Source organism: Mustela putorius, unplaced genomic scaffold (assembly GCF_011764305.1).
Source record: "Mustela putorius furo isolate JIRA1106 unplaced genomic scaffold, ASM1176430v1.1 tig00000788_pilon_pilon_pilon, whole genome shotgun sequence".
Classification (NCBI taxonomy): domain Eukaryota; kingdom Metazoa; phylum Chordata; class Mammalia; order Carnivora; family Mustelidae; genus Mustela; species Mustela putorius.
In genome coordinates this window covers 10,398,838-10,421,900 of record NW_025421481.1, presented here as the reverse complement: position 1 = coordinate 10,421,900, position 23,063 = coordinate 10,398,838, and the positions used below count along the sequence as shown (strand labels likewise).

The window sequence follows — 23,063 nt, the reverse complement described above, 5'->3', positions numbered from 1 at the left end:
GCAACCTTGGAAAACATTAACTGGCCTCCCACTACCCCTTGGACTTTGTGTTCTTACTCACTCTGCTTCTGCCTCCTTGATGTGCCTCACAGGCGTGTTCCTGTCTCAGGGAGTCTGCTTGCTGTTCCCTCTCCCTGGAATGCAATTCCCCTCAGACAAATGTACTGCCTACTTCCTCAGGGCCTCCCTCAGTGACATCTCTGAGAAGAGCTTTCCTTGAGTTTCCTATTTACAACTGCTTCTTTCTCCCCCCACCCCAAGATCTCCCCAGCCCCCTTGCAGTGACTGGCATCCAAACACTGTACTGAACCACCATTAACACACTGTATATTTTACTTATTGGTCTGGGCCGCCTACCTTGCTGTACCAGAATATGAGCTTGATGAGGGCGATTTTTACTTGGGTTCCTGGGATGCCTGGCACATAGTAGGTGCTTGCTACGTATTTGTTGAATTAGGCTGAGAGCAGAATGGTTACAAGCACGATTCATACCTGGGCTGTTTATGAATGGGCTCTCCACACAGTACACTCCCGACCTGCTGGGAGGGAGGCAACAGGAGACACCTGGGCAGATGGAGTGGGAAGAAGCCAACCTGAGGTTTGCAAGGCGCCTCATTCTTCAATACAGTGCCATGAGGAGGTGCTTGAGTGATGCCTTTCCTATGCCACAAGCTGTGGGGACGCAGACACCATCCATCTTGACGTTACTGTCCAAGGAAGCCCATTAGGACCAGTGGTCCCAGCACTGTCAATGTCACCCAGGGTGACAGGGACTCCTCAGACAAAGTAATTAGGGGAAGTAAAGGGCAGCTTACATTTTTTTGCCTTCTAAGTGCTACACAACAACAACACAACACACTCTGCTCGGGTGTTCAAGAAACTCCTTATGTTCCCAGGCTGAGCTCCACCTGTCCCCACAAAGGGTATTTTCTTACAGTGGCCTGTTATAACCGGGCTCCACGGTAGCTCACCAGAGCTACTAAAAGAAAGCCATACGGGTTCAATGCCCCAGGAGTCCTCGGACTGCGAAGGGCAGACTCGGAGCTCGCCTACAGGGGACAGGCAGGAGTGAGGCGGGCTCAGCATCTCGGTGCCTGCTGAGTCTCCAGACGGATGGGCGGAGGAGAAGCGAGCGCGGCAGCATCTCCAGGAGGAGCCGCAGAAGCGTCCGAAGGATGGCAAATGGAACACTGTCCCCTGAGGAGGAGCCCCTGTCACGGAGCGTCTGTCTGCCAGACTCCAAACTCACCCTCATTCTAGCCTCCTGTGAAAATCCTGGCCACGTGCGTGAGACCAGGTGGGGGGCAGAGGGGTAATGCGGTGACGCGTCATAATAGGACATCCCGGAGCACCTGACTTCATCAAGTTCTGTAAGGCACCAGGGTGCCTTTCAGCTCTGAAATTCTATGAAGGAACTAAAGTCCTTGCAAGGCTGTTTCTAAGAAGCAAAGAAAACCCCGCTGAGCCATGGCACTGTAATTTCTTGAGTTTGCATCAGTCAGTTTCCTTCAGTGAGAGAAAAGGTGACTGGTTTAGGTTGCAAAGGCGACATTCCAGATAAAAACCTGCTGGTTGCCATGACAACGAACATCGCAGTTCCTCCCTTTCCTGCAGCATCCTTCTTCCATCTGAGTCAAATCGAAGCTCTCCGTCCTGCCCAGGACTTAGTGCTTCCTCTGCACGAGGACAGCGTATTAGACACACACACAAAATACATACCAAAGGGCTCATCGGAGGTGAACGGCAACCTTCAAAACTGGTACCATCTGTCCTCCTCTGCCAGCGGGGTCCTGTAAACAACTACCAGGAGCAGCCCTGCGGCAGGGTGTGAGAAGCGAGTCTGGGCCAGAAAATCCGAACTGCTGACACCTACCCCTTCTGGTCTAGAGACTTCTTGGGGTGGGCTCTGGATTGGTTCCTCCCAGAAGGGTCCCTGTGAGGCCAGGGCTCCCTGCAGCACTGCCGTCCCCAGCCCCAGCTGCTCAAGAGCAGTGCCCGTGTCTGACTGATCTCCGGGCCTGGAGTAGCGCTGGGCACCCAGGGAAGCAGTGGGGACAGCGATGAGGCTCTGGGATAAGGCAGCCAGCCAGCTGCTCTTTATACTCTGTACTGAGTTTGAGCAGAGCCTGCTTCAAATAGGCCCTGTCTGAGAAACTAGCCAGGGGAGAATTCCAGATCCGCGCTCTAGGCTGTGTCACTTGGGGTATCTACAGCGAGCCCTGCTCCTGGTTTCCATCGCCGGTGCTCAGGAGACTTCCCCAGATCCAGGACAAAACAAAGACTAAATCAGAAAGAGCACTGATGTGATTTACCTTCTCAGGACAAAGATCTTAAAAAATCTCATCAGGTAGCTACATTTCATTGCAGACATGTTTAAGAAAAGCCATGAAAATTCTGAAAAGCCAGAGGAAGGAAAATAAAGCACCTGACAAGTGTCTACACTTGGGGGTCTAGGTCACTGCCCCTTCAGGTGTGGAAGCAGTTTGCCCAGGGGTTAGGGACAAAGGCTCCGGAATGCAGAACAAGCTGGGTTCAGGTCCTACACTTGTCCCGCCTTTGTGGTATGACCCTGCACAAGTCCATTACTGCCCGAGGCTCCATTCTCTGTGGGTAAGCCAAAGAGGGGCTGTACCTTGTTTCAGGCAGTGCAGTAAGGCTGTGGAAACCTCTGGAGAGCCTTAGAAAACCTTCCTCGCAGAGCAGGCAGAACTGCGGACTTAGGCTCGCTCTACCAGTATTCTCTCCGTTCGTGCCACTTGATAAAACGAAAGGGTTCTCTGTGCCAGTATTTGGTGAACGTTTCCAATTAATATAAAAGCATGACACAATGACATGTCAATAAATATACTTCCATAAACTGATGTTTTTAATTCAGAAATAAGAGCTTACATTAGACTGGTGGTTTTTCATCTCTTTTAAAGGTCATCTGCCACCACCGAGAACCCTGACAAGGAAAGTACAAATGTACAAAACCACAGGTCCCAGGTTAAGACACAGAACATTGGCCCTAATTTCAGGCATGTTTTTTAATATTCTGAGGTAATAGAACATTCAAGTAACGGGATTACAAATTCATGTACTTTCTAACTGGAAGTTGATGCTCTAAACTCCTCCTAATGCTGAGTGACATGAGAAAAACAGATAAATTCAGTCACACAAGCCGCATGGGACTGAAGTCATTTTCATCACTGCTCACACTCACATACTTCAGTACTCCTAAAAACATCCTGATACTACTTATCACTGAAAAAGAATAAAGCATAACACAGGCAACACTGAGGAATCTTAAAAGCATTACGCTAAGTGAAAGAAGCCACACTCGAAAAGGCTACATTCACACCATCTGATTCCACTCATAGTGCCTTCTGGAAAAGACAAGATCATGAGAACAGAAATCAGTCCCATGGCTGCTGGGGAGAGCACAGTATTGACTGGAAAGGAACAAAAGGGGATTTTCTGAGGTGATGGGAATATTCTGTATCTTATTTGGAATGACAGTTACAAGACTGTGTCAATATATAACCCTACACTTAAAGGGGTTACATCTCAATAAGTAAAATAATGACACACCAACTTTTACAGACCTGAATATTAGAGATGCTAAATTCTTAACAAGGTGCAAAAAACTGCCTGCCAGCAAATTCAAAATAACTTTATATTTCCTTTCAGGCAAAATTAAAATGCACACAAACTGAAATACTATTTAGCACCACAGAAAATCTAGCATTCATTATGAAAATTTCCTGTGACGTACATCAAAATGTGGCTTTAGCAGATCACTCTTATAAGTACAAGGACTTGACAAAGCTACTTAAGAACAGATGGTAAAGGTGAAGATACTTCCTCCTCTGCCCCAGCAATGTCACTTCTTGGCATCTTCCCCAGAGAAACTCTCCAATGAGCATACAGACCTCTGAATCAGCCCACCTGTCCATCACTAGGAGAATGGCTACAAACATGCTGGTTTATTCATATAATGAAATCACATACGGCAATTAAAAAAAAAAAAAAAAAGATGGGAATGAGGTATGATAAATTTTTAAAATACCATGCTAGGGGGCACCTGGCTGGCTCAGCTGGAAGAGCATGCAATTCTTGATCTGAGTCATGAGTTCAAGCCCCATGATGGGTGTAAAAATTACTTAAATAAATATTAATAAAGTTTTAAAATAATTTAAATAAGTTTAAAAGTCCCAAACACCTAAAAGCTTAAATAGCATGCTGAAAAAAATAGCAAGTCACAAAAGAGATGCCATTTATATAAATATTTAATACAAAAAAAATGATATATTGTTTATAAGTTCATTCAATGTATAAAAGCGTGCAAAGGAATGAAACCCTAATATGTTAGGTTTTGGAGACTTCTGAAGGCATAGCAAGGGAGAAGGCATCCAGAGAGCTGCATCTGGGGCCATTTATTTCTTAAAAACAAGTGGCAGAAATCTGACGCAAACATGGCAAAATGTTGCCATCTGTTAATCTAGGACTTGGGTATGTGGGTATCATATTTTTCAAAATGTCTTTTCCATGTCTGACGCATTTAGTAATTAAAAATAAATGTCTACTGTTTAACCAGAACTATGCAGCTAATGATTTGATATGGATTTTCTGCATGCTCAGAACATCCTCCCGTCTGCAAATCTGGTTTACTTTCTAAATATGGTGTAAGTTGCTGTTTCTGACGGACCATTTCATTACTTTATAAGCTCGGAATCTGATGTCACTGCAGTTACTTCCAGAGAACATTAACTTCAACCTTAATTAAACCAAAGCAAGCATAAACTTCAGAAAATTAAAATACACTGAGAATTTAATAAGCTAGCGGCCCTAGAAAAACATTCAGTCTCACTTTAGGTTATTGTGTAGACAAACTAAGGAGCAATTATTTAATTTTTTTTCTTTTTTAAAGATTTATTTATCTGAGGGGGGAGGGAGGTTCAGAGGGAGAAAGAGAGAGAGAGGGACAGAGAGAATCACAGACTCCCCTCTGAGTGCAGAGCTGGACATGAACACAGGGCTCTATCTCAGGGTCCTGATGAGATCAGACCTGAGCAGATCAGATCTGAGCAGAAACCAAGAGTTGGAAGCTTTAACTGACTGCACCAGCCAAGAGCCCTGGGAGCAGTTACTGCAAAGAATCATTTACTAACAACACAAATGTGATTTTAGAAATGTCCCAAGTATCCGAAAACAGAAAATAATCTTCCTATATGGATTTTGTGTCTCTTTCAACATTATATGCATTATTCTTATTTAGCAAATCTGTTACCATTAAAATTACCCCCTATGTGCAACAGATTGTTTCAAAAAGGAAGGCTGAGGAGGCAGGAACATTTAAAGATAGCCACAGAAACACCAAACTGCATCATTCATTTCCTATCTGCCCAAAGAAATAAAAGCTCTAAACAAGGCTTGTTGGAACGGTGGGCTCAGTTTACAAAACTGTCCCTCAAACAGCAACGAGGCTGAAATTTTAACTCTAAGTCTTGCTTTAAAAAATTACGAGCACCCGTCTGGATCAGTCTGGGAAGCATGCAGCTCTTGATCTGAGGGTGGTTGAGTTCGAGCCCCTCACTGGGTGGAGAGTTTACTTAATAAACAAACAAAAATTTTTAATAAATAAGAGCTTAATTTGAGCCCTAAGGATGTAAAAAAAAACTGTCTTGCCTTCAGATCATCTGAAGTGGCCGGAGTGCCAGTCAAATATCTCAATGGTAGAATTTAATATGCTCCCACTCACCCTAACAGGGGAGCATTTCCAAGGGCTAGAAACGTAACGATTGGGGGTTAAGAGCCCTCATGGCTCCCTGGTGGTAAGAGGACAAGAATGAAAAAAAGACTCTTGCTTTACTTTTGGTGCCTGCTTACCCAACACACGCCAGTTCACCGAACAGCTTCAACTGCTCCGCACAGGACATAACCTTCATCCAGCAACGACTACTTGATAGTTGCTGAAGTCAGGAGGTTTTTACAAGCATGAGGCCTTTCTCAAATGAAAGCACACATAATAAAAGCACATTCATTCCACCTTTCGGATGCTCTTGGGTCAGGTTACGAAATGTTTAAGTGTTAGTTTCTGGACACAGACAACAGTTTTAACCTTCCTCTGTGTCAAATGCAAAGATTACAAGGCAGGTGAGCCTCTCAGTAATTAACACATGTTAATAACAACCCCCTTTGCAAGCCACAGGGGTAACTTACAAATAGGGATAATCAAGCCAAACAGAGAAACAGCTTATAACCTACAAATACAAAATCTGTTGTATTCACTATCCTAACGTGAGTGACAAATCAACATCAGTGTCCTAGTAGGACAGCACAGGGCACTAAACATGTTTCCTAAGCGAGAGGAGGGCAAGCTTGAAAGAGGGCTCTGCCCAGCAGAGCACAGACTTAGGTGAGTCCCTGCTCTTCCACCTCCCTAGCTGGGACAGTGGACTACAGGTGATCAAGACAGCAAAGCCCGATTAGGAAGCAACAGTACACATTCTTCGTCCTGTAACAGCTTCTGCAAACATGTGGAAGGTCAGGATTCTATGTTAAATAGAACTTGTTGAAAGGCAACATCTATTCAAAAGAGAGAACTGAAAGCACATTAAAAAAAAAACAATGAACTTCACCCTCTCTTCCCCTCTACCTTTTAGCCTTTTTTTACTGTAAGGGACACTGGAATCATGCCTACTTGAAAGTTTATAAACGCATGAGCTAGAGTTCTCAAAATGTTCACTTCAAATCCCGGTTTGAGGGGTGAGGTGGGTAACAATCCAGAAAAAAATGTACCAAAACCATAACCTCTGATTCAATAGTTTAAAAAAAATTTTTTTTTAAACCCAGACAAAAATTAGAAATTTATAAAACTACAGATGTAGACAGCAGTATATTTTTAGAGGCAGCTAGCAATGCGAAAATTGGTACAGGTATAACTGTCATTCTTGTGTAGACATCTAAAGGGGAACTAAATTCTAAACAGGCCAACTATTGGGGCACGTGGCTAGTTCAGTCAGTACAGCATGAGACTTAGGGTCATGAGTTCAAGCCCCATGCTGGGGATAGGGTTTACTTAAATTATATAAAAATGGGCCAAAGATAAAATTTATTAAATCATAAAATGTATTAGAAGAACATGCTGTTTGGGTGTTTAAAAGAATCTCAAAGATTCACTATAAGAATGACACAAATCCTGTAAGCCCTAAAATTTTTAAATTTCTTCATGGCAAGGTCTGGTTACTATTTATTCAGTGTTTGCCACACACTAGGCTCCATACTCAGCACACACAGCAAATCATTCAAAGCAGGTAGCAGGCAGACTGCTAAGACGGTTCCCAAGTTTCCTACCCGCTGGTGTATATACCCTGTATGATAGCCTCCCCTTGTGCGTAAGCAAGACTTCTGAATGCGACAGGGTTTCACTCCCGTGATTAGGTTATGTTATATAGCAAAGGTGAAAATATTTTGCAGATATAATTAAGGTTCCTAATCAGTTGACTTGGGCTGATCTGGGTGTGCCAAGCCCGATCAGGTAAACCCTTTATGAGAGGGTCTCGAGGAAGAGAAAAAATTCAAGAGTTGGGGCTCTCTCAAACTACATTATGAGAGAGCCAAGCAGCAAGGAATAGTGGGCAGCTTCTGGGGCTGAGGGGCTCAGTCTTAGAGCTGCAAGGATCATAATAAACAACCAGTGACTTCAGAAAGGGATTCCAAGTCTCAGACTAGACTGCAGTCCTAGCTGACACCTTGCTTTTACTTAGGCTAATGAAATTCTGAGTGGAGGACTGTTTGCACACAGTCAACAGTGAACCAGACCCCGCCACGAAGAATGCAGCAAGTAAGCTGCACTGGGATCCCTGGCCCATGGAAACCATGAGATGAGAAACAGGGGTGTTTGGGTGCTAACCTATGGCAATTTCCCACATGACAGTAGAAAATACAGTCGGGAATGAGGAACTGGAGAAAATGTAAACATGCCAAACAACTTATTCAATCAGCACAAAACTTCTACAAAACAACTTAAAAGATTAATAACCCACTAGATAAATGGCCAGAATATATTAACAGTCACAACGCACATGTTTTGTGAACATGAGGATCAACCTTTTGCACTTTTGTTACATAAGACGTAACCACTGGGAGAATCTGGGGGAGGGAAACACAGACATCTCCAAGATTATTTCAAAACAAAGACTTTGATTATTTCAAAACAAAGACTTTAAAATATGATTAACCTCATTTGTATCATAAGTATTTATTAAAATGAGCTACCAGTTTTCACTTATCAGATTGGCAAGGATCAAAAAGTTTTGTGATAGACAGTGTCAGAAAGACACGAGTCGAAGCCTGTTCATACATGGATGGTTATAAAAACGCACTCGGTTTATATATACTCACTGCTGCGTCCCTACCTCCCAGGGTTGGACAGAGTAGGTATAATTTACGTTGGCCACATTGTAACTTGAAATACACTCTTTGCAGAGTGATTACACTTTTAAGGATTTAGCCCACTAACATATTCTTCCCACGTGCAAAAAGAAGCCTGTCCAAGGGCAGTCGCTGAAGTGCCCGTAAAACCAAACCCTAGAAGCAATAATGTGTCCTTTCATAATAATTAGATGACGGAATACCCATAAACTGGAATCCTGGACAGCAATTTTAAAATAAACTAGATTAATCTGCATTGATAGGACTCAAGCATGGAATAGGTTTTTCCAGCTTCTCAAGACGGTGCAATTTTCCAACGTACCCACATTCACTCATTCTGACGGTTTTCACAAAGCCCCAACCATGTACCAGGATCCATGTGTAGATGAACAAAGACAGCCATCCCCCCCAACCCCCCATGTCAAAGGAGGGAGCAGGTGCCCACAGGCACAGAGGGGAGCCGGGGGATCTGCTAAGGAAGCCAGAGTTCGAGGGCCGAGGGTGGGTGGGAGACAAAGGTCAGATGAGAAACCCTGGGTGTCAGAGGGAGAAATTGGGATCCTGTCTTCTGGAAGGATGAAGGATTTAAAGCACGATATTCATAAGACATCTTGCGAAGCACACGGTTACTGTTGAGAGAGAAGAGAAGAGAAGAAGTGGTCCAGTTAAAGAAGTTCACGATCTGGAGACCGTCTCCAACTTCCTTAGAGGTGTCTCGAAGTATCTCAAGCTGAGTACCTGTGGTAAGCTGAGTCACTCTGACACACCCCTTCAGCTCATGCCTGAAGACGTGCTAATGCCCATAAAAACACGAGGTCTGCGTGAAGTCCTCCTCAGCCCCGCCATCTTGTGGGATGGATTCAAAGGAGATACCTCAGATGCTGTCTTTAGCTGGAGAAATACTTGTAAGGACCCTTCTCAAGCACTTGGACAGGCTTCACTCCGCCATGTTCCCGACGAGCTCTACACCCAACAGTGAAGAGTTGAATTAAAGCAGCAAACCATTAAGCTCCATTTCTTCGATCTTCCTCTCAGCCTTCTGTGCTCTTAATGGTTGAAGCTTTCAAGCACTTTGCCTGATGCCAATACACAGCCCGAACAGCTCTTGCTGAATGGGCCTCGGATTTTCAGATAAATTAGAATCTATGCCAACGAGAGATTCAGTCTCAAATAGAGGCCACCTGCTCCAATTAGTGAGATTAAAATAGTACACCACTGACTGTCTGAAACCGAGTTCCACGCCTTCTGGATTATCACAGTCTCTGCATAAAGATGGTAAAAAGGGACCATTGGCCCCAACGCACGGTTGCACATACTGGAGTAAACGTGTTGAGGTGCTAAAGCGTAGCTTTCACCGAGGGCATACTTTATTTTTGGACAAGCACCAATCTCAAGTTTCTGTGGAAGGCTGCAGCTCAAGTTACCATTTAATTTCCTTACAACAAGCCTACATACACATCTTAATTAAATTCAAGTTTACTTCAGAACACAGAGCTGAAATTTCTTTTCCACCCACCTTCTGTCCCTGCCTGAAACTCCCGGAGTCCTTATTTTCTGATGTTGCACTTTAGCCCAAGGCTTTCCATGGCCTTGGTTTCTCTTAGGTCATCAGAAGACGGGAGCTCTGGCTCAGAATACATACAATTCCCCCTTTTCCCAACTTCTTCCAAGTAGTCCCACCCGGACCAGGCTGCCTTCAAATCACCAGAGTGGGCTTCTGTTCATCTCCACACACTCAAATTTTCATAATCCATGAAGAAAAATATTTCCAAGCATCTTCTAAGTCGTGGGTCTAAAAGAAGTATTTCTAAAAAGATGAGAGATGATACAATACAAACACCCAGTGTTTTCCAAAACGATTCTGAATTATTTTTGGTGACATAAAGCGAAAGCAGTAACACAGAATCACCGCCAGCCAACCATTCCCTTGAAAACCATCCGCGAGGCCATCCAGGTGACTCTCGGGAAAGTCTCTATTCAGAGCTAACAGCTCTACTGATCTCTAGCAAGGGCTCCTCTTCGCCATCTCGTACTGTAAGCCCTCAGGGGCTCAGCCAATAAAAAGAGGAACATCAGTACTTTAAAAATAAATTTAAGTTTGAAGGAGTGAATGGCTTTGGAAATATTAAATAAATCATTGTACAGGTGCAAGTAAGCTGTGCGTAGGTGTGGGAATGACTGGAGTTTGGGGAACTCTGGGGCGCATGAGTGACTCAACATCAGAACAATGGGTTTCCTCACACCACTTCTCACACCTGTTTGTAGGGCAGGTAGGTGGAGAAGTGGACGATCAAGTCGGACTCCAGAGTCCACACTCTTAACCCTTCATCGTCTTCAAATCCAGAAGAAAACTAAGAAAGTGATGCTGGGGATAGAGAGGCAATGGTGGTTGAGAAGGAAAGCCAGGGGATGTGGTGAGTAAGCCGGGGAAGGGGGCCCTGAGAGCTTCCCAGGCACCTGGTTTGGGAACATGTTGGACAGGGCAAGTATTCCAGGCTCTAGGCTGGGGGTGGGGGGGAATCTGAGAGAATGAACAAAGTCCAGAATATGGACTTTGAGATACCCTTTATTATGTGCTAAAGCCACCTGACTCCCGGGCCATGGAAGGCAGAATTCAGTTTCCCCCAGGGAGGCCCTTCACTGGGGACTGGCACTGAATGTGCCAATGGACCCTAACCCTGTCCTCCCACTACCCCTGGGGCAGACGATTGTTTGCATGGCTAAGAACCAGATGATGTTTCTGGTGTGTTGCATGAAAATTACATATGCAGAAAACACTTGGTGCTGGAAGATGCCCTCAATGAGAGTCTCACAGGAATGGAAAGATTCGGAGGCAACAAACACCAGGTTTGAATTCTAAGTTCGTGTATGTATGTATGTGTGTGTGTAATGCACTCCATGACTTATGTATCTGGCACATATTTTGCCCAATATCCTATCCTAACAGGTAGAAGGTAAAGACAAAGATTAACTCATTTTGCAAAACTTTATTCTGGGGGGGGGGGGAACCAACAATAAAATCAGAAAATATCATCTTTACTAGTGGCAACAGAGCTCCTGTAGCTAAGCAGTCTGATACAGGAAATGTCTCCCCCTCTTCCCACCTGGTCCCATCAAAAATCTGCCAACAAACTCGTAAGGATGATGGCCCAACACTAAATCACTCAAACTCATTTTTTTCCCCACCTAGAAAACTCACAAAATTTAAAATCTGTCCATCAATTCTCTATTGCAAATAACTTCAAATTCTCATTCTATTTAAATTCTGATATATGTATTCCATATAACTTAGCAATTAGCTTGGTATCTGAAAATATTTAAGACTGTTTTCTGTTAAGGAATTCTCTTTTTAAAAAGGAGCTGGCATAATGGTTAGTCCTGGCCAGCCAGTATTAGTTAGCTCATTTCACTGGTTACAGCCTGGCTGGATGTCACTCTTCTACAGATGGGATGGTCTGGAGTTATGTCTACATTCCCGTTTCAGTTCTAACGTGTTAAAATCCTTGAATCTACTTTCCAGCACTCTGCCCCACATATTGAGAAGCACATGTCCTCAGTCCAGGGAAGCTGAAGTCCTACTGGGAGATCTGCTATGGCCAGACTGCGACTTGACTGTCACAAGGAAGAACCAGCCTTGTTGTGTCTTTCAAGTGTTCATGCTCTGGAGACCAAATACCAGGCTGGAAGATGGTTCTTTACTGATGTTCTTAAATCATGAGCTTATTCAACAGCCTTTAAGACTTCTTCAAATTTAGTGTCAACAATCTTGTATCGTAGGCTTATAAAAACTTCGTAAATCATCATTCTAAGCCATTCGTTCATCAAAGGTTTCCTGGGCACATAAGATGATATACAAAGGACTGGCAACGCTCTGTATGGGAAGAATCCTGAACCCACAGTGTGGCCAGGCATCCCGTAGAAGCTGACCACACCCGTGCTCCAGCCCCCAATGGGTTTCCGAAAGACTGAGCTGCTCTCCAGGATTCATCTCAGACGTAGTAGCCAGAGAAGTGGGTAAAAGGCAAGTTCTGCAATTAGATCCGGGTTCACCAGATCCTAATAGCCACAGGACCTTGGGCAAATGAACTGCCTGGGCCTCAACTTCCTCATCTGTAAAAATCCAGCTGCAAATAGGATATGATGAGGATTAAGGAGATCATGCATCTGAAGAGCTTAGTATTGTGCCTGGGGTACAGTAAGGAATTAGCACGTTGACTATTAAGACTGTTTCTGCATTCTTCTTTTAGTCTATGTTCTGTTTGCCTCCTTATGGAGGAATAATCAACAGATAAGCTGTTCTTCTTCAAGAAACAACCCCTTCTCCCCAAGTCAGTGGAAGCAGTTGGATCAGCTTTGGATCATACATCCTGGCACTCCTTTTCCAAAGCATGTAAAGTCCTTGTTCTGATTCACAGTATAGTGATTCATGGTTCTCTCCCTTCTCTGTCAACCAGCCCCCTCCACTGAAAACATAAAAACACAAAGAAACAGCAAGGCTGAAAGCTGCAGCCTGTCCCAAGTCAAGACATGGGCAATTTCCATCCAGAAAGATCAGGATGATTTCTGACCTTAAGAGCAGCCCTGGCAATTCAGGCCCTGGGACGGAAGTGAAACACATCTTAGATCCAACTTGGTAGCAGCTGTCTTCGTATTCAGCCCGGATGTGACAAGCGGGTGTGCTGGCAGTTTGTTCTCCTCTGAAGGGAGAGCCAGTGAGCCTGTGGCAAAGCACAGCTCAAAATACACACACCCCATCAATTCATCCAGCCACAACTTAAGAAAAATCAGACTAGAGACACTCATCATTATTCACCGCGCTTTTAATGAACTCCTTCCTCCGATCACTGATCAGAAGAGTACTCACACAGCCCTCCAGCAGGTCAGGGGCCCCCAGGACAGAAGTCTGTGCCCACTCACTCTTGTGCTTGTCCTGGAAGTGGGCAGGTGATCATGAACTTATTACATCACTGCCCAGCCATTTCCACTCTGAGAAGGGCTATGACATCCTCTTCCCTTCGACAGCTGTTGGCCATTAATCGTCATGTAATTCAAGGTCTTTTTCCAAACCACAGAACACCTAATGATGAACTACAGGTAGCCACTATGCCCAACACAGGTTTTACTTCAGATGTTAGAGACCTCTGTACTTATTACCATTTCCTCCTATAAAATAGGAGGGGAGTTCCTGGGCCACAAGTGTAACTAAAGCACAATCACCAGATATTAAGCTTCCAGAGACAGCAGGATGCCTGCTGCATTCACCGTTACACTCCTGAAGCCTAAGGTAGCCGCTAGCTTACGGGAAGGTGCTCAGCAAGTATTCGCTGAATGAATGAAACCTCTTGTTCTCAAAGTGCCAGTGTCTACAGTTTATAAACATTTAAGTGACAAATGCAAATACTGTTTAGTCAATGTGATAAGGAACATATGACAGAAGAGGGACAAAATGCTAAAAATGCCCCCAAATAATCTATTCTGTTCACAAAATTAGCAGACTTCCCATTCTCAAGCTTATGACCACTTCCTATAGGGTGGTAACAAAAACAGCTACCATCTACTGAGTTCTTCCTGGGTACCTGCCATTTTATAGATGTTACTGCATTTACTCCTTATAACAGCCCTGGGGTGTAGAAGAGGAAACTGAGACTCAGAATGATTATAGAGTCCATGGGGGCACTGGTGCAGGACGTCTTGGAGGCTAGCGTAATGAAAGTGGCTCTCTAGGCAGAATACTCCAGTCCTTGTGGGCAGGATGGATAGGGGTTGACGAAATTGGAGAGCAATGAGAAAGCTAGTGTACCATGATCAATTCTGGAGGGTCATAAGCGGCTAAAATAAGGTAGGAGATGACTGGGGCCAAAGGGAAGAAGGAACCAATTCCAGAGAAAAGCCCAAGAGAGACCCAGTGGAATGGCTGACAAATGAGAGACGGGAAGAAGGTAAACGCTCAGGATGATTAGTGATTCCGGTTAGCAGCCAGAATAAGAAAAGAAGTATTCACCTTACCCAGGGAAAAAATATCTAACCTCGAGTGTACACAACTGTTTTTTGGTTTTGGGGTTTGTTTGTTTTTTTTTAAACAAATGCTCTCTTCTTGAAGACTCATGATCTCTCCCAGAAATAGAGACTATTATCACCTCTGTTACAGACGGGGAACTGGCGGCTCAGAGAGTTCGAGCTTGGCTAGTGCTCCCTCGGCTAGGAAATGGGAAGGGCCAGAATACGATCCAAGTCACTTGATGCAAGAGCCCCAGCTGCTGACCACTATCCACAAGTGGCTGAAGGTGCCATTCTAGAACATTTAAAATTAGAACAGAAATTCAATTCACACATAATTAATAAAAACCAGTTAATATATAGGAAGTGGACTGCCTGCAGGCTTTAAAGTAGGATTCAAACTCTGCGTGCTTTTCCTTGTAAAGTCGGGCATATTATTCTGTGTGTCGAGTTAACATGCACCTTTTCTGAGTTTTACCCTGATGAAGTTTAAAAATGTGAATGATCCTGACTTGTCAACTTAGAGATAATCACAGAATTCATTAGTTATATATTACATTTTCACCAAGGGGAGGAAATCTAGGTTAATCCACCTGGCTATAAAAATAGACTCCTGCAACGTTAAAATAGTACACTGCCTCATTATTATTCTAGTCTCAAAGGCTTAACCAAAATCAGCAAGAGACATGTGTATTTTTCCTGTTATCACAACCAGGTATCAATTTTGACCTTAAAAAATGACCATTCAGTAACCAAGAACTTGACCTCTTTGGAGTCTCAGCCCCTTCCTTGGAGGAAACTGTGTGTCTCTGAAAGGTGAACTCAACTCATCCAATGCATCTTTAGTTCTCATTAGAGTATTTTTAGGTGAGCCCACAGAGGGTCCTTTTACAATCCTATACTAGATGGTTTATTGCCAAAGGGACAGTGACATCAAGAAATTAAACCCTAGGGGCGCCTGGGTGGCTCAGGGGGTTAAAGCCTCTGCCTTCGGCTTGGGTCATGATCCCAGGGTCCTGGGATCGAGCCCCACATCAGGCTCCCTGCTCAGAAGGGAGCCTGCTTCCTCCTCTCTCTCTCTCTGCCTGCCTCTGCCTACTTGTGATCTCTGTCAAATAAATAAATAAAATCTTAAAAAAAAAAAAATTAAACCCTAATACTGCCTGATGTTCTCCTTCTACATCACATGTTTTCTGTGTAGAAAAAAAGCACGTCTTTATAGCTAAATCTAAAACAGTTCCACAAAACGGGAGGTAGAATAATCTGAAAGGAGAAATACTTTCTGCACAGGAAAAATTGTTGGTAGTCTCCCTTCATTACAGCACGGAAGGGAAGCCTCAAGGACAGACTCAAAATTACATCGGCCTCCCTCGAGGAAAGTCACGAGTTTACAAAATTTCCTCGTTTCATTCCCTGCCGTCTGAACAGTAAAACCCTAAAAGCAGACAGTCAAGAAGTGTAAAGAGGGATCTCAGCATTGCTGCTAGAAAACATGTTGTCACTGTCCACTGAAGTTCTACTACACCTCGGATCTGAGATTATCTAGTCCTCATTATCTAATGAGATTGCATTTGCCCAATAAACCAACTTAGAACAATCACTACATACAGTGGCTAACCTGGGTTTAAAACACAGTCTATTTATAAAAATCAGGTGTCTTGGGGCACATGGGCAGCTCAGTGGTTAGCGTCTGACACTTGATTTCAGCTCAGGTCATGATCCCAGGTGGTGAGACCCGGCCCCAGGTCAGGCTCCACGATGGATGTGAAACCTGCTTAAGGTGCTCTCTCTCTCTCCATCTCCCCCCCTCCCCCAAATTAGGTATTTCAATGCCTCAAGAAAACAAGGTAGTATGTGTAAAATCGTCAGTAGAATTTTAAAGAAAATAAACAACTCCCTTCACATAAGATTATGGTACATTAACAGAAAAGGGAGGTGCAGAAATGGAATATCGGGGGAACCAGCAGAGACAAACTAAAGCTACAGATAAATTATGTGTTTGCTTTGCCACTTGCCACCCAGGTAGCTGAAGTATGAACTCTATCACTACCATTTCACAGACTGACTTCTGCAAAGTTCTGTGAGACTCGCCAAATCACTTAAATGAGCTCACAGTGAGCCACCCATCCCTCAAAGATTACTAATCCTGTTTACACAAAGATTATCACAGTTGTGACAAGAGAAACCAAGCTTCCACACTTTTTTCAAGTCTGAAATTTCTTCTGTCAACGGCAACATTAATAGACTCCACCAATTACAAATGCGTTAGAAAACAAGCTTCACCTTGCTTCCTCCTTAACTCTGTGTTAACGAGCAGTCATCCTTCCCTAAATTTCTAACTGTAGGTAACCAAAGATCTTTCACCAGTGCTTTCTTCCAAGAGTTTATGGTTATTTTCATAACAAACTGTTATGAAACTTCTAAAGAAAATGTGAAACTTATGGTGAGCATTCTATAATGTACATATTTGTGGAATCACTATTCTGCACACTTGACACTAAATATAACATTGTGGGTCAACGATATGTCATTAAAAAAAAGTGTGAAAAAGAATTCTTTCCGGGAGTAGGGGTGAGTGGAGGGGATGCGGTAACCTCCACCAAATAAGTTTAATCTGTAAAAATTTAAACCACTCCGTTAACTCAGTTAACAGATACTAAAGGAAAAAGGGAAACAGGGCCTAGTTACTTCACCTCCGGGATAACTGATTAGTTCTCCAAATTATGATTAAACTCCCAAATGCCGCACTAGGCGCTGAGCTGCATTTGTCCCTCGTGCCACTTTTCTCATTCAGTGGCCTCTGGATCTTGGGAGATGGCCGACCAGAATTCTCGCAAAACCCTAACTGTGAACTTTACACCGGGAGGGTGACACGCACATGTTGAGATCTCCAAGTGAGTGGTTAGCAAAGAGCACCTTCAGGTAGCTTTGCCGGACAAGTGTCAGGCGGAGGACGTGCTGTTTGGCAAAGGCGCTTCAGTCGGCCAAGGGACTGAAGAGCGCAGAAGGCAAAGGGACCCCCAAGCCGGCGGGGGCCTCCGCTCCCGGGAGGGACTGGCGCCCAGGCTGCGGCCTCCTGTCTTCATTTTGAAGCACTACAGGGCTCGTCTCTGCTGCTTGCTCTGAGGAGCTATTTTCGCCCACAGCCAAAATCAGCAACAGCAAATTACACTGCAAACAATGGAGAGGGCGCCCGCTCGGCACGGCTGGGAACTCCCGGGCTACAAGCGCGAAGGCTGACTTTTCGCTCGGGCAGAGCCGGGGCAGCCGCCGCGCGACACCGGGAAGCCGGTGCGCCGCCGCCCCGCGCCCGAAAGCCCGAGGGCTGAGGAGGCGCGGGCAGCACGCGAGGTCGGGAGGGCGAGCGTGCCGTCCCACCCGGGCCGCGGCCGGCGGGCTTCCCTCGCGTCCCGGCCCCGCGCGGCGGGCGCTCCCTGGCGGAGGGTGGCGAAGCGCGGGCCGTCGGGGACACCGGGCGCGCGGGTCCGGCGGGCGCGCGGGGAGCCGGCGGCGGCGGAGGGCGGGGTCCGGCGGGCCCGGCTCCGCTCGGCCCCCACCCCCGACCTGGGCTCCGGCGCCCCCCATTCCCAGCCCCCGCGGCGCGGACCGGGGGCAGCCGGGGAGGGAGGGAGGCAGGCGGCGAGAGGCGGGGAGCGAGAGTTGGCGAACACCGGAGCCAAAGCCCCCCCGGCCTCGCCCCTCGGCCCGGCGCCCCAGCGCCGCCCCGCCCGCGCCTCTCACCCGGCTCTTGCAGCGGTGGTGCCGGCCCGGGTCGGAGTAGGTCCGGTCCACGGTGAGCGCCGTGTCGCTGCCCGGCATGTCGGCGCTCGCACCGGCAACTTTCCCGTCTCCTCCGGCCGCCGCGCCGCGAGCCGCCGACCGTGCTCAGGCGTGCTCAGGCTCGCCCTGGGAGCCGCGGCCGAGGGGGCGGCGCGGGCTGCTGCAGCTGTTGCCGACACCCGCGCTGCTGCCCTGCGCCGCCGCCGCCGCCGTTGCTGGGGGTGGGGGTGGGGACCGGAGTGGGGGAGGCGGAGCAGGGACGCCAGAGTCTCCTCCCCCTTCCCTTCTCCCCGCCTCTCCGTGCCCGCCCCCGCGCCGGGGCCGAGACCCTGCCCCAGGTGCAACTTCTCTCCCTCCCTCCCTTGCTGAAACTTGAATCCGCACTCTCCCACGCTGGCTTCGTTTTCCTCAAAATTTGACGGACATCTACTCTATTTGTGAGCTTATTTGTATGTTTATGATATAAGATGGATTTTTGGCAAGGTGTTGAGGCTTGCCTTAAATGCTTTCTTTTAGGCTATTTTGTTTATTCAACATGCACTTCTTGGGCATCCACTATGGGCCACACCCTGGGGCGGGGACCAGAGTTTTTTTGGTTTTTGTTTTAAAGCCTGTGTTTTTCTTAAGATCCCTCTGAGCACAGAGCCCATTTCCATCTAAACAAAGGTCTATGGAGTTATGTATTTTAATTTTGTATATCTGACTCACTTTTATGTGATTCCTACTTGGAAGTCAATATATATTGTTCTATTTTAGAATTCTCTATTTCCAATGAACAGTCCCTGCCCACAAGTCATCTGGGATCTAGGGGCTCAGTGGGTTGGGCATGTCGGACTGAGGTCATGATCTCAGGGTTGTGAGATCAAGCCCCCCACTGGGACTAGATGTGGAGCCTGTTTAGGATTCTTTCCCTTTCCCTCTGCTCCTCCTACCTTCCCCACTCCCACCTCAAAAAATTTTTTTTGTATTCTACAAAACAAAGGACTGGTGAACGATTAAATATGGTACCTGAGCCAATATTCGGAACACCTCATCTGGTTATGAAGGGTGTACTAATGGGATACTGAGTTAAAATACTGTAGTTGAAAAAAAATATATTGTAGTTGCAGCTGCTTCAAAAAGAACTCGAGTTAGAGGGCCAGGTAACAAGCCTAGAAGGAAGGGAGCATATGATTCTCCTCTTCAAAAGGGGGGGGGTGGGTCCTCGCAGGCAGAAGAAAAATACTGAGCATAAAACCAAAGGTCCTTTTCCGGTTTCTGCACCAGTTTAGAGGGTGTCTTCAGGAACAGGAGGAGGACACGAGAGGAAAAGTAGGTGGAGACCACGTGCTGCCTGGCTCTGCTTTCCGGAAGAGGGAGTTCAGCCTTATTCTGTGGGTGCTGGGCAGCTCCTGGAGGTTTCTAAATGGGGGAAATGACAATCTGAGGATGGAAGCTGGAGGACATTAATCTGATAGCCATGTGAAACACTGATTAAAGATGTGTAAAGGACACCGGTTAGAGAACCACCTAAATGTCCTTCCAGAGACTGAATAAGTAAAATATGATCCATCCATTCAGTAGATGATTAAGTAACTGTAAGAGAATGAAGCAGCTCTTTACTGCTACGGAGATAGCTCTACCACACATGGTTAAGAGAAAAAAGTCATGTGCAGAGTAACACATATAGTATCCCACCATTGATGTAAAAACAGAATATATGTATCTGTTTGACATATGCATAGCATATTTTTCCAAGAGGATAAACAAGAAATGAGGGAAACAGACAAGAGACTACTGGCAGGAGGGGCCACATACTAGGTGCTTCCATTTATACCTGTCAGTGGATGAACAAATGATTCCCATGAGCAGCCCTCCGGAGCTCAAGCCTGACTCTCAGGGAGGGGAGTCACAGTCATAAGTGAGCAAGCAGTAAGAGCCATTCCCATAAGGTCAGAGAAAGCCGCTGACCATGCAGAAATTCCCTAGGGATTCCCAGACACAACTAAAAGTACCATAAAGGAGTGGGTATTCCCAAAGAGCCAAAGAAAAGCTACTGGACTGTAAAGATAGGTGTCTATGTTCATCTAAAAAACATGGCCTCCACTGAGACTGGGGAAGGCTCTATGACTGGAGCAAATCTCCACAGACTTGAATATCAAAGGAGAACAGAACAGTTGCTGCGGGTACATGGACCAAACTGACCTTGTTCGTGTGTTATTGTATTTAAACCTGGGTTGGGGGTGCCTGGCTCACTTAATCAGTAGAGCATGTAACTCTTAATCTTGGGGTTAAGTTTGAGCCCCATGTCAGGTATAGAGAGTCGTTAAAAATAAAATCTTTTTAAAAATTCCTGGGTGGCTCAGTTGGTTAAGCGACTGCCTTTGGCTCAGGTCATGATCCTGGAGTCCCACATCGGGCTGCTTGCTTTGGCAGGAGTCTGCTTCTCTTGTTGACCTCTCAATCTCAATCTCTCTCTCTCTCAAATAAATAAAATCTTAAAAAAAGAAAGAAAGAAAGAAATGGAATCCACATGCCTGCCTAGGTAGCTAGAAGAAAGGAATGGGAGATTTATTTTTCACTCTATATGCTTTTTAAACTTGAATGCTTTAGTTGTGTGCATATATTAACTATTCAAAAAGTAAAATTAAAAAGTATTTTTAAATAAAGGTAACTTATTAAAATTTTAGAAGAAATAGAAAACCCCATATAGTTCTAACACCATTTAAGAAATGAAATCAATAGTTTAAAACACCCCTGGACATGCCCCCACCTTCCCAACCCCCAGGAGAAGACACAACTACACTAGGTGCAGAGAGTTTTTCAGGCAAGTCCTTCCAAAGCAGAAAAGAGAGAGATGGAGTGTGTGCGTGTGTGTGCGCACGTGTGTGCGTGTGAATTTAGCTAGGGTGGCCAGAGAAGGCCTCGAGGATAAGGTGACATATGAGCAGCGACCTGAGAATTAAGGGAGCCAGTTATGTAGATAAATGAAAATTTCAGACAGAAGAAACAGCAAGTACAAAGGCCCTAAAGCAGGAACATTTTGGGAGTGTTGCCCCCAAAAAAGGCAGGGAGGCTGGTATTCCCTGGAAAGAGAGTAGATGAAGTCAGAGACATTTTGGAGGCCTGATAATACAGGAAAATTATTTAGGCCATTTTAAGAATTTTGACTTTAATTCTGAGGTACACAAGAAGATTTAGATAACTTTAAACCAAGTAGTAGAGTGACATGCTCTGCCTTTTCACTTGGGGAAAAAAAAAATAATCCCTACCTCACAGCATACACAAAAATCAACACCAGATACATTAAAGACCTGAAGTAGAAAAAACACAGCTTTTAAAACTACCAGAAGAAAATGGGATAATATCACTCTGCTCTTAAGTCCTCAGAAGTAAGTCAAAAAGCGCATAAGCCATAAAGAGGTGACTACATTAAAATTTTTAAACTTTGATTAATGAAAAGAAATAATAAAATAAAGATAAGCGACAAACAGAACTCAAGTTGAAAGAATCAGTAAGGATGAATTTCACAATGATTAAGAAACAAACAAACAAAAAGAAACCAAGCTGCGTGAAAGTACATGAAGATTCCATTTGTGTTAAGTTAAAAATAAATGAAGAATAAATGCCATTTTTATGAGAAAAAGGTTTATGGCTGAAACTATTAAGAAGCTCAAGAGCTTGAAAAACAGAAATTTCAGGGCAGTATCTCTGGTTGGGAGATGAAGGATTCAAGGGGAGAGAGGTGAGAGATGCTGAACAGGCTCTGTGTGTGTGTGTGTGTGTGTGTGTGTGTGTGTTTAAGATTTTTATTTATTTATTTGACAGAGATCACAAGTAGACAGAGAGGCAGGCAGAGAGAGAGAGGAAGGGAAGCAGGCTCCCCGCCGAGCAGAGAGCCCGATGCGGGACTCGTTCCCAGGACCCTGAGATCATGACCTGAGCCAAAGGCAGCGGCTTAACCCACTGAGCCACCCAGGCGCCCCTGAACAGGCTCTGTTGAACAAAGTACTGTTGGTACACCGGATGCGTATTCATTCACACACACAGATGGTTTCCAAATAATTTAAAACTTTACAGGCAACAAAGACTCAAGGGACAGATGTGCTAATGGCATCCTTAATTCTGATATTTACATCACCAGTTGGGGTATCTGCTCATATAAACAAATATAATAAAAGACTTATTATAAGTGTTAAAGCTTAGTAAGAGCGAGAGAGTCTGTTGCTATTAAGTCATTAAGCCAACTTAATCTTACAAAGATCCATTCTGAAAATCCAACAAAATCCATCTTTGGGTCCCCCCCCATTTATCTGATACCCATTTTTTTTTTTTACAGCTATTTAAGGCTATAACAAGTGTACTACTCAGGTGTGTTTGTATGTATATGTGTGCACATGACTTAAGAGAGGCCACACCTAAGCAAAGTCCTTCACAAACCAAGGCTGGGCTTTAGAAGGTGTGTCAGTGGGTCAATGGGTCAATATACTTTCCATTTCTATTCCCGTGTTGGTGTTCTTGGTACTCTGTCCTGGAAACGCTGACCCTCAATGAGAATGATGAATTAAAACTTCATTAGGTTTACCTGAATGTCAATTGGTAGACGATGTCCTTTTTAGGTCATTTATTTCATAAACTAGTAAACCAAAAGCTGCTCTATGGGACATTCATAGAAAATAATGTTTTTAAAAACACAAATTAAATAGCACAAAAGCAAACCTCCACCCCGCAAAAAAAGAAAACAAGCAGAGCTGATCACCATCTGGCTCTTCTACTAGGAAGGAGAAGAGGCAGGCAGACCCTGTCTCCACCTTTGGAGGCAATGGGTAGGAGTAGCGTCAGTCCCTGAGAGAGAGAGAACACACAAATGTTTCCTGTCAAGGTAGGAATTC

General features: G+C 45.0%; 1 protein-coding gene across 6 annotated transcripts in view; it reads right to left on the bottom strand.

Moving 5' to 3' along the window:
* TMCC3 (transmembrane and coiled-coil domain family 3) overlaps positions 1 to 23,063 on the bottom strand; it is a 223,712-nt gene that overhangs the window by 49,850 nt on the left and 150,799 nt on the right. Inside the window, exon 1 of one of the 6 annotated variants that reach the window (XM_045084838.1) lies at positions 18,154 to 18,432. The exons of 4 other annotated variants lie outside the window; for them this stretch is intronic. In XM_045084838.1, coding sequence (XP_044940773.1) covers positions 18,154 to 18,231 — 78 coding nt within the window. In that variant the 5' untranslated portion in view covers positions 18,232 to 18,432. Of the gene's footprint in view, positions 1 to 1,249; positions 3,980 to 18,153; positions 18,433 to 23,063 lie in introns of those variants that run through there. One more of the 6 variants, XM_045084837.1, reaches the window with a different exon arrangement.